Here is a 12,155-nt window from a genome sequence, read left to right as displayed (position 1 = left end):
CTGTCCTACCTCTTGGGAGGTATTAAGAGGATAGATACATAAAAGACTGTGAGGTGCTTGCATACAACAGTGATGGGAGCCATATAAGTACCTAAGACAGATAGCTGTATATCCATTCGCAATCACTGGAAATGTTTTCGCTGCTGTAATGTGTTTCTTTTGATAGGGTGTATGTTTTTTTTCTGGTGGCTTGTTGGAGCAGTCAAAAATATTGTGCTTTGCCGGTTCAAATCTTATCTAATCAGTCGATTGTGTTGCTTAATTAATATGGGGTGATTTGTTTTGTTTTTAACCTAACGTTTGTGATATTCAGCTTGGCATGCATAAAAGTGCTTCTCAATCACATCTTTAAATTAATTCTACTTAAAAATACACAAAGATTTATAAGTAAGAGAACTTTGATCTGATTATATATATATAGAGAGAGAGACAGACAGACAGACTGTACATTGCAGTTTGTAGGTTGTTTCAGAGTTCCAACTCTTTCACTTGACTGTAGTATGCCAAACAGTCAGATCAGCGAGAGATTACAGTTCTCTCTGTGTATCCGACTCCAGCAGAGGGATATATTTAAAATTTTTCTTTGTGTAAAAAATATTTTTTATTATTCTGATAATGGAATTGTTACAGGTGTTTAAATTTTAGTTAAGCATCTATACATATCTGTCTCATAGGTAAATTGTTGAAGGGTTGGGCAGAAAAAATACATTTTGTCTAAAGAATACCCACAGTGGGGTAATAGACTCTAGTTGAATTTAAAAGATAACAGTGACAAGGGAGAAATCCACTTGTAGAAATGGGGAACAGCTGTGTTTTAGATCGAATGAAACTGTATCAAATACTTTAAAAATGGCCCACAGCTTCTTCCCTGGGGATAGAGATAAAGCACAAGAGCATTCCTGAAAGGGCAAAGAAACGGTTAAATCATTTCCTTGATGGTTATTAGAGAGAGAGAGAGAGAGACAGCATACGTCTGAAAATTAAATGTCTGAAACTTGTGTTCAATGGCTTTTTTTTTATCTGATGTGCATGTTCTTTGTCTCTTGCCTCCTATTCTAGTGAAATTTAGTGCCTGTCCCGGGAAGAACGGAATTCGGTACGAAACCAACAACTTGGACTTCAAAGTGAGGACAGATGGGACCATATATGCTGCCCACCAGGTGCAAATCCCCTTGAAACAGACAATGTTTATGGTAACTGCGTGGGACCACCAGACCCTAGAGAGATGGGAAACAATGGTCAGATTACTGGTTGGGGAGAAATCACAGCACAATGGACACAAGGTAAAGACCTTTAAGGCTGTCTTTCCTTGATTAAAATTGCCTCTTGTGGTGTTTCATAGAATCATAGAAACGTAGAACTGGAAGGGACCTCAAGAGGTCACCTAGGCCATCTCCATGTATTGAGGCAGGATTAAGTATACCTAGACCTATTTCCCATTACGTTTACTATTTCTTAAAGAAGTTGCACATAATATGAATGTGAACTTCATGTATTGTACAACTGTATTTAAAGGGCGGGTTTTCAAATAGGAAGTGCCACAAGCTATGGCCAACATCTTGTGAGCAATTCTTTAGCAGTATATTCTCCTGCTGACACATGTGCTTTCACTTAGTGTTACTAGAGAGGAGAATAAACTCCTCAGTTCATACTTTTATAGTCTTAAGTGATCAGCTGGTTCTGATCTATATCGTGAAGCTTTTTAGTCTATAGAATTTTTCCTACTAGAATTTCTTTGCTGTTTACAGTTAATATTGTCCCTCCACTCGAAATACGGCCTTCGAATGAATGAATAGCAATAAGACCCCGTGCCCGACTGCCTTCCAGAATTTAATTGCAACCTTTTCTCAAAACACCCAGGGTCACAATTTGCTCTGTAGCAGTAATGTAAATCTGGACTAACACCACTCTGTTTCCACTGGTGCAGCTGAGAGGGGAATTTGACCCAGGAAGTTTTCTGCAGTGATTTTATAATAATAAGTTTCTTGCAACGAGCAATCTGTCTGTCTGTCTCCACAGTGAGGATCAAGAGAGGAGATTTTAGCTTGTTTTCTTCCAAGACAACAAGGGCTGGAGCATTGTTTCTGCTCATTAGCAACACTGTCTAGTGCCCTCAGTGGCCAAAAGGGCAACCAGGCACAACATGGCACCGTTGTGACAGGCATTCAGTCTGCTGAGCATCAACATCCCTCCTCCCTGGAGTTAAATAACCCAGGCCAATTCCAAAGCCTTAGAAAAGCCACCAATACATACTTAAGGGAAATTTCATGAGACATCGCATCTCAGGTGTATTCATTATTATATATTTAACATCATAGATGTGCATGGTGACTAAAAAAGAAAGAACAGTCCCTGCCCTGCAGCCTGAGGACTACGTCATGCAATTTAGGCTACTTCTACACTATGAGTGAGGGTGATTCCCCTGGCTAGTGTGAGTATAAAGAGCAGGGTAGCCGCAGGCGCAGAGGCATGGCTGAGCCGTATTGAAAACTACCAGTTCCATGCATGGCCTCCACTGCCATTACCAGCCCTACTGCAGTGACACTGCTATTTATGCCTGCGCTAACTCAGTGAGAGCTAGTGCGAGTAAGTGTACATGAGCAAGGGACTCACAACCCTAGCTTGTAGCGTAGATGACAATGGTACAGAGCCACCCCACCACAGGGGCAGCTCAGAGAGGCGACAATCCTTCTTCGTGCTTTATGACGGTGCTTCTGACTCCCCAAGTACACCTAGTCCTCTCTGGGCGGTCACGGTCCTGCTTCCTTCCCATCCTTTCTGGGACAGTTTTTTCACCTGCTGGGAAACATGGTGGAAAGCACTTAGATGGAGTTGTTTTCTGTAGCCACCCAATGTTTTCACCCCAGAACTTTCACAAGGTTTTGAGCCATGTACATATACCACCTCCTAGGTCTTCCGTAGCATTGCTCTGTCTTGTACAAGACATAACTACGCCCTGTATGTTATATCAGCTGTATCTGCCACTTAGTAACAAAAGAATCCAGCTGGGCAAACTTTTTCAGAGAAAAATGCAGATACACCTCAATGTTCCGCAAATTTGTGCTGTTTTCACTGAATTGTTTCAGTTGAAAAAAAAATAATCCTAAGAAATCAAACTGTTTCATTTTGACATTTTTCCAAATGACACATTTTAAATGTTTTGGTTCAAAATGACTTTTTCTTTCAAAAATGTCCTCTAATTTTATTTTAGAAAATCCAAACGAAAATACATAAAACTCTTGAAATCAAACCAAAATATTTCATTTTGAGGTTGCACAAATTTTGTTTTACTTTTTGATTCGCTAAAAGTTTTGGAAAATTTCATTTTGTGTTTGAGCTTAAAAGCGATTTTAAAAAATGCAGAGTTGCCTAGGAATTGAAGAAAAAAAATCTATTCATCACAAAGCTGCGCAAAAGAAAGCCCATTTTCTCTAACAGTGATTAAATATTGGGGAACAAAGTAATGCAGCTTCTGTACTCCAGTTTCTTCTCACTCTGGGAAAGCCCAGAGAATGCACATTTCTGCTTTAGTAAAATATCTGACTGGAAATTCCTCTAATGTTAAAATAAACTGAACTGTGGTTCAAGATAGAACGAACAACAGCTTTTTAAAATTCATATCATTCCTTTCTAAAAGCCTTATTAGTGTATAGTTTGATGCTGAAAAACTGTGGAATACAAGACTAATGACAAGGTCACAGACAGTTTTATTGTGCCACATCTCAGGCATCTGACTTGTATTTTATTTAAACCCTCATGCTTTCTGCAAGCAAAATAAGACTTGTTTACCAAAGAAAGGAGCAACATCATGGGATTATTTTCAAAGATAACAATGTGGTGCTAAAAACCAACAATATCCAGTTTCAGGCCATGACCCTAATATACAGCATTTCATGGCTGTTACGGGAAAAGATTTGAAATGTATTGTTACAAGGTCTAATACAACTGAATCAAAAGTGCTTTTATAAAAACTGTTTTAGGGTCTTTTCTGATTCGCCTGCAAGACTTCAAATAAATATATATAATGTTTCTTGAGAACAACAAACCATTACGTGTGATCTGTATTGCAGTGCAGACCAGTGTTTCTCAACCTCTTTAATACCAGGGACCGACTTGCTGCCTTGAGAAACACTGGTGTAGACAATCAAAATAATCCATTTTACTTTGTAAATCTGAGTGATTTTGTGTAGGTGATCTGTAGCTCCTGGATACTTAAAAATTGCTGGTGTTAAGTCTCTTATCCAGCCCCCTGAGGTCAGAGTTTGCTCGCGTTTATCCCTCACACGGACCTCCCTTTGGGGCTAATTAGCACTGACCTGTAATTCCTCATGCTCCTTGGGGATTGCAGACCAACTGTGGCTAATTCTTGCAGAGGTATACTGGGCAAAAGAGAAGTGTCATATTCCTCTGCTTCTCCGCCCCTTCCCATTCCCATCCACACCCCACCCACTTGCATATTCATTGAAGAGGGAAACAAAATTTGGTTCAGAATTGTCAATGAATTAAAATTCCATAAGGAAATGATTGGCCTACCTGGAGTGGGCACCATTCAAAAGTTAGCTTGTCTTAATGGTTACTACAGTGCAACCTTTACAGAGAGGAAGGTTGATCTAGTAGTTAGTGCACTAGCCTGGAACTGAGGAGACATAGGATCAGATTCCTGCTCTGCCATGCGCTCTCTGGGTGTGGGCTCTTGGGCAAGTCACTTTGTCTCTCAGTACCTCAGCTCCCTATCTTAAAATTGAGATAATCGCATGGCCCTACCTCTCTATAGTGTTGTCAGGATGCATTCATTAAAGACTGGGGGGCTCTCAGATACTGTGATGGCAGGGGCCATAGATGGAGCTGAGACAGAAACATCATGGTATTTGAGAAGCCTTCACAATGGACAGCATGCAGGTAGACAGCTGCTCTGCAGTGAGGCTGCCATTGAATTCACAAGGGCTCTGTGCTGCTGCAGCAGTCTACCTGCAAGCTGTTCACTGTATTTTCCACGGCATGCATCCGATGAAGTGAGCCGTAGCTCAGGAAAGCTTGTGCTCAAATACGTTGGTTAGTCTCTAAGGTGCCACAAGTCCTCCTGTTCTTTTTGCAGATACAGACGAACACAGCTGCTCCTCTGAAACCAGAGATTTTGTTGTTATCCGTGTAGCTCAGTAACAGCAGCATGGTTACTTTTGGTGAAAACTGATGTTTTGAAAGCTGAGCAACGGTTACACTATGGCTCTGTTTCCTCTCTTTTGTTTTACACCCTTAAAATTTGCTAATTATCTTGGAGATAACATAACCTCATTCTTGAAGGATCAATAAGGAATTCTACATAAATGTGAGGTAGCAGCTATTTATCCTAGGCATCGCTGGCCCAACACATTTTCCGTGTTCACCTCTGTAATATAAGGATTTTAACTACAGAATCTAAGTTTCATTAGATTGTGATAAAACTGGGGGTAAGTATAAAACCCATTTTATGAGCCATAAAGAATTTTTTTTCTCTTAGCAACTGCTTGAAGGTAAACTTTTTTCTGGTGAGTGCAAGTGGTGTTAGTAACTGTAGGAACTTCTTTTTGTTCAGTCTTGCAGGAAACCTGATAGCAATTCAATTAGAAAATGCAAATGAGGTCACATATTTCCCACTGGAGTGCTGAATTACCCCAGAGAAAACTGAGCGATATTCTAGCATAACAGTAAATACTAAGATAAAGTTTTTCACACTGTTCTCATTTGACTGGCTGTTGTTGCAATTGAAAGTGTCAATGGGACCTGTGGGTATAGTTTGCAAACAAGAAATTGTTGTTTATGGAACTAATATTAGTCCCTTATAGCTCACGTCAGCATTTATGAAAAGATAAACTTGAGTAGGATAATATTCTAGAAGAAAATAAAGTCAGCTTGCTGGCTTTGCTTATCTGGAATTAGCTATGCATTGTTGGCTTTGCTAAGAACATGTACTGTGTTTTTCTATCAAATGCATATTCAATTAACCAACTGCAAAAGACGAAAACTATATGCTTGTAAACCGTGATAGAGCAGAAGATGTCAGTCTTCAGAATACGCTAAGTTTCATATGTGCACACCCTGAAATCTTCCTAAGGAGTATGGATGATTCTGTATCCATCTACTTCCTAGCCTTCCACACCTCCCCTTCCAGTCTATACAAAGTGCAGTTACTGAGATCCTCATCGCTGTCTATCATGCCAGTCCTCTCCACCCACTTCTTTGAATCCCTTGAAGTCAGTTGACCTATGTTGGATTTTCACCAGCTGAGGATTTGGCCCATAAAGGGCAAGCTGAACTTTTTTTCCCCTTATACATATGTGCTGAAACATATGAACTCAGTTGTGACGGATTGTTTTCTCTTCATTACTGTATTTAATTTTTCTGTAATTATCACTCTATACCTTAATATTGATAACACGGCAACAGAGAAGAGAGTTCACGACAGAAGGGGTTGGGGATACAAGCAGCCCTTGTTGCTGTCAGTAACTTATCCAAGGAGAAATCTGTTTTTACTTCAATTATTCTGTTTGTAAATCCTACTGTCTTCCTGCCCTGTCCTTCCAAATTCTCATAACTGAAGAGGGATTTTGTGAAGTCAATGGAAATTGTGCAACTAAAACCTTGCAAATACATGCATATGCACCAGCACAAGCAAAAAAGTAGAGATGTCTGTCTCTAAAAAACCAATACTCACGTAAGCCCTGCCTAGGTTGTGCTACGTCCCATCTCATTTTGGCGTTCTTTCCAGAACCAGATGTAGAATCTGCTGCTACACACCGTGAACATGAAAATCTTGTGGAATCAGTGCCAATTGACTGTTAAGGCTATTTTCCCAAGACACAGCCCTTACGTTATCATCTGTGGAGTTTTATCTTGCTAACAGTCTAAAGCGTTTTCCACCCCCTGGATTACATATGTAAAAGATTGAAATACCTCAACAGTTAAAAAGAGACTTGTTCAGAATAGGGCTTGTTTATGCCATCGCCAGCCAGGGTGTGCCTTTGATGAGTTCGGGGGCAGTGAAACACACCTTTCTCTGGATGGGGTGGGGAAGATCCCAAGCAGGAGAAGCTGGGGTAGAGCTGTACACACTGCTGGGGCGCAGAATGTGTGGGGGAAATGCAGCTTCATTCTCTTTCCCTCTCTCCCACACCAGTCTCTTCCCCCATGCATGGGGGATGGACTAACTCACATGGGAACAAGGTAATAAAACTTGTCCTGCCCACTGCTGCCATTGGAAGGGGGTGGGTTTGAATCATGGAGACTGGCTGATGGGCATTCTGCCTACCTCAAAATTCTCACTTGTGCTTTCAGATGGATCTGATATACTTCTTACTTTTCTTTCCTAAACTGGTTTACAGGTGTGAAGAAGCTTTTGTAGTTCTCCACAAAGCTAATTGTGTTTGAGTTATTAGTTAGATGGAACCAAATTTTCAAAAGCCTACCCAACCAGCCAGAGGCATAATATGCACACACGCTTGTTGCGACTGCAGAATCCTACATTTGCATGGATACACCATTTTTCAGTACGAATAGCATGTGCATACAGCCGGTAGCACAGTTTGGTCACATAAACGCACCAGTTTCCTCACGCCAGTGTTGGATTTGGCATGCATAATACATGTGTGCACATTTTGCAGAGCACAGTCTCCTTTAGGGGAGATGGCTCTGTTAGAATCTCACTCAAACTTTTTCCTGACTGTCAGCTGATGTGTTCTACAAGTCTGTGTGGCTTGCCAAATCTGACAATTTTTCTTACTAATTGACTCTAATGTGATCTATTCTATACAGCCACACTGTTACTTGATAAAAAAAAGTAAGTAATGAATTTTTGCATAACTAGCTGATTTAATTAAAAATGTTTTATACTGTAATTGTACGATTTCTATAAACGGAGAGATAATTTTGTTTAATGAGTTTCTAACCAAACATAACATTCTTGACTGTGTGTAGCCAGATTTGATAAAGGTCACAAATACTAAGATTCCACTGTTTGCTTTTGTAAATAGCAATGATCAAACAGCTTGATTTGGCACTTGAAATATCCGGGCGGAATTGGTTCCCCCTATTCCTGTTTGCACCACAAATTATTAATATAGTTTTAGGAGCAGAGGGGGATCTTCGCTGTATCTGAACGCTGTTCATTATCTTTAAAGTGGAAATACACTGCCAAAATCACGTCTTATTGTCAATTAGTGGCTTCTCTGCAAACACATTAATTTAATGCCCCTGCTGAAGTACTGTGCACATTGGAACATCTTGCTGCTAAAATGCCAGTTTTCAGAGCACTTTGACACAAAAATCATTCATGAATAGCAATTTATGCTTTGATGCTAATGGGATGTGACGTGAATCTATCTTTGATTAAATTTGCCACCGAGCTTACAACTATTTGTAAATATGGCTGATAAGTAGCCATAATAGACTTTCCAATAGGAAAACAACCGAGAAAAACAGATTTTGGATTCCTCACCTGCACAGTTCCAACACAACAGCTTAAACTAAACTGACTGTAGTAGAAGGAGGTCTAAAAAAGAAGGGCCATCCGTCTACTACATTTCCCATCCTGCCTTCAACTTTGGCAAATTCAGCAATGACCTAAATACAAAAGAATCAATTACCCTAAAATAAATTCTCCTTTTGTTCTGAAAACCGTTCATTAGGCTGCGTGAAAACACAAAATGAAATCACTCTCATCGCTAAAAGATCAAAAGGTAAAAAAACCCGGTATTTTAGAGAAAAGGGCCTGATTCTTCCTCTGCTACCATCATTGATGTCAACAAAAATGTTGTCGTCTCAGAACATAATTCATGCAAATGTTTATTCAGCACCATTCTCATTTTCTCCTTGTTAAAGAACTTAGATATATTTTCATTGTTTTATTTTGTGGTTTGGTAAATAGCATTTTCTGCTGTCATTCCCATAGCTACCATGGAAACCAGCTACAATGCTTCAGAATAAATACTTTTAAAGAAATATGCTGCAAGGAAGGAAATGGTGCCACCTTTCAGAATGTGAATTGGTGTACAGGAAGAAGAGAGATATGTTGGAGGATTGGATTGAAGATTGTTCTACAGAGACTTGTCATTTATTTTAAAAAAAATCTAACCTCAGTAAAATATAGGGTTTGACAATAAAAACAAAACAAAAACCAGATTATTTATCTTCTGAAATGTGTATGACCCAAAGCTATAAAGAGGCAATGAAAATAATAAGACTAACAAATCAGAAAAACACAAGCAAGTCATAAATAATATTGATATTTTGGAAAGGAAACACTTTCCCCTCTCCTCCCACCACAGTTATTGTTTATTCACGAAGCAAGAGTAATATATTTCAGCATTGAATGGGAAATGTTTCATTTCCAGGGCTGATCGCTATAAAGTTAATAATCTTTAAAGAATACACCTTAAAGCACAATATTATTTATATGCAGAGAATGGCGGCTTATTTACCCAAATGTTAGTGCGATCCAAAATGTTCAGCTAAGCAGGAACACAAACTATATTATATTATGTAAATGGGATTGTGATACGCTCTGCTGGATAATAACTTCCAGATGTCTCTGTAGCCAGAGGCTGACAGATATCAAAGACAGGTTGGCTGGAAGGGGAGAGGTGCCAGCTGGCTGGACTGGTTACTGCTAAGTGTAGCGGAAGGTGAAAGCTGGTGTTACTTCATGCACACTGATTTTATTTGTGGACTAGTGAAAAGATTGTGGCACAGCTTTCTCTTTGCTATCTGAGATGGTAATTGTGGTTATTGGAATCCCTAGTGCCGTTCATCTTCTGGGAGTTATTTCCTTCTTAGGTCTGTTTTGTAAAGGGGCATTGAGCTTAGCACAACAGGCCACCCATTAAAGTTTGACAAGCCACAGACTAACAACAGCAAGCATTTAAACAGCCATCAGCCCCTCGTGGGTGCTCCTGGCCTTTGCAGCCAATGCAAAATGAAAATGAGGAATCTCTGAGTTCAAGTCAAGAGATAAACAGGCAGAAGCCCAGTAAAGCCAGAGGCTCCAAGGAACCTCTGGTGTTTTAAGAAGCTTCATCTAAACTTGCTTAGGCTTTGTCTACATTAGCACTTTTGTCAGTCAGGGATGTGAAAAAACATACCCCTGACCAACAAAACTTTCACTGGCAAAAGCTGGCCAGCGCTATGTCAGCAGGAGATGCTCTGCTACTGATGTAGCTACCGCCGCTCGTTAGGGGTGGTTTAATTATGCCAGCAGGAGAGCTCTCTCCTACCAGCATAGAGCGGCCACACAGGAGATCTTACAGCGGCGCAGCTGCAGCTGTACAGCTGTGCCACTGGAAGGTCCGTAGTGTAGACAAATTAGTTTTAAACTCCGGAAGTCACCTAGAGTCTCATCTACACTAGCATTAAATACCAGTGTTCAGAAGAATACCTGGTGTAGACAAGGCTATACATCTGCACTCATTTAAGTTCAAGGTGAGAATGAACCAGGAAACATGGGACCCAGACTTACTCCCATTGAAGTCAGTAACAAAGCTCCAGTTATGGACTTCAATGAGACCAGGTGCTGACACATGGATTGTCCTGGGAACAAAAGGAGTTTGTCTAATATTAAAGATGGAAGGCAGGGACACTGCCTTCTGTATCCCATTCAGTTCTGAGCACCCTGTTAGCACATAGGGCTTCACCCAGTATCCATTGACATCAATCGAAGGACACACATTGACTTCAATGGGCTTTGGATCAAGCCCTTAACAAGTAATAGTATATTTTAAAAGTGAAAATATTGTGGGATAATTTATAAACCTATTAACAATAAATATGCTGAAAGGAAAAAACAGAATGTAGAGGGCATTTCCCCTTGTTACAAATGTAGGGCCAGATTCTGCCACCTTTATGCACTATCACAGGCTGGCTGGCCCTTTAAGGGTTTAGCCTGCAATGGATCAGCTATCTCCCCCAACCACACATGCACACATCTGCTGGAGATCAGGTGGCTCAACTTAGTTATCAGACCCAGGAGGGGGAGTGCTAGGGGATTTCCATAAAGAGCTGGGTGAGCCCAGTTGGAAGTGGGGAGTTCTTATTCCACGGGCAGCCTGGAAGAAGGCTGAACTTCAGAAAGGGGAGAAGAGCAGAATGAGCTGGCTACTCCCAGAATGAACTGGGTCTGACTGGAGGCAGGAACCCTGATGAGCGGCACCCGCCTGAACTGCTTAGAAAGGGGAGAAGTATGCTAGCCCCTGGGTAGTGGGGATGTTCCAGGCGTAGGAGGCATGGAAAGACCACAGCATTTGAGGTGTGTCTGTGAGGAAGAGGTGGCTTGGCTGAAGGTTTGGTTGTTTTCATAGTTTTGGATGGAGTTTAGTAACAGGCTCTGAGGCCCAAGAAGGGGCTGGACACTGTAAAGTGATCTGGTTGGGGGGCCAGGCCACTCCTACAAGTGAAGTAGGACAAAGCACTGGGGGGGAAACTGAGGCAAAAGTTGCTGCAGCGCTACATGTGGACACAAGGGGGTGGGCTGGGATGGCAACTTTGCTACACACACACACACTGATTTTACTAGGACTGCTTGAAAAGTTAGGGGGCTACTCAGCCTAAGAGTGTGGGACTCTGGCCCTCCCTGATCAAGCTGTGGAAGAGAAGGGAACCATTGCCCCATTTTAAAATAATGGGAGTGCACAGTGAATACTGAAAATGTGATTGATTGATTTATTGTATTTGGCTTTACATAGGAAGAAATGTTACTTTATTAACAAAAAATTCACCTGTATGATTATTTGTAGTGCAGTAGCTCCTAGGAGCTCCCGTCATGGGCCAGGACCCCTTTGTACAAACACAGAACAAAAAGATGGTTTCTGCCCAAAAGAACTTACTATCTAAACAATACAGATAACTGCTAGCTTCACAGTCCTTTCAGGAGCAGTTCTTAATAAATCTGCCCTGATACCTTTGTACTAACTACACGTATGTACAGTTATTCCTGAAACGTGACTATTAAGGCACCAAATCACACTAATTCTGAATTCGTAACAAATTTGCTTTCCAGCTTAGTCTGCCCTGCAACAGGTTTCCCTTGGCCCCATACTTTGTCTTCAGTCTCCTTTCTTTGACTCAATGGCTTTGGTCCAACTCCAAGATTTTCTTCCGACCTACTTCTCTGATGCGTCAGTGTCCCAAGG

At 40.9% G+C, this 12,155-nt stretch overlaps 1 protein-coding gene across 4 annotated transcripts in view; it reads left to right on the top strand.

The window, feature by feature from the left end:
- Positions 1-12,155, top strand: part of CDH4 (cadherin 4) — a 673,109-nt gene that overhangs the window by 426,404 nt on the left and 234,550 nt on the right. For 3 of the 4 annotated variants that reach the window (XM_073309187.1, XM_073309190.1, XM_073309189.1), the window contains one exon: positions 1,060-1,283. In XM_073309187.1, the coding sequence (XP_073165288.1) occupies positions 1,060-1,283 (224 nt within the window). The remainder of the gene's footprint in view (positions 1-1,059; positions 1,284-12,155) is intronic. The other variant, XM_073309188.1, reaches the window with a different exon arrangement.

The sequence above is a fragment of the Lepidochelys kempii genome, chromosome 13 (genome assembly GCF_965140265.1).
Source record: "Lepidochelys kempii isolate rLepKem1 chromosome 13, rLepKem1.hap2, whole genome shotgun sequence".
In the NCBI taxonomy this organism is placed as follows: Eukaryota; Metazoa; Chordata; order Testudines; family Cheloniidae; genus Lepidochelys; species Lepidochelys kempii.
The sequence above is the reverse complement of the archived record's forward strand: the minus strand, read 5'-3'. Positions and strand labels throughout refer to the sequence as shown.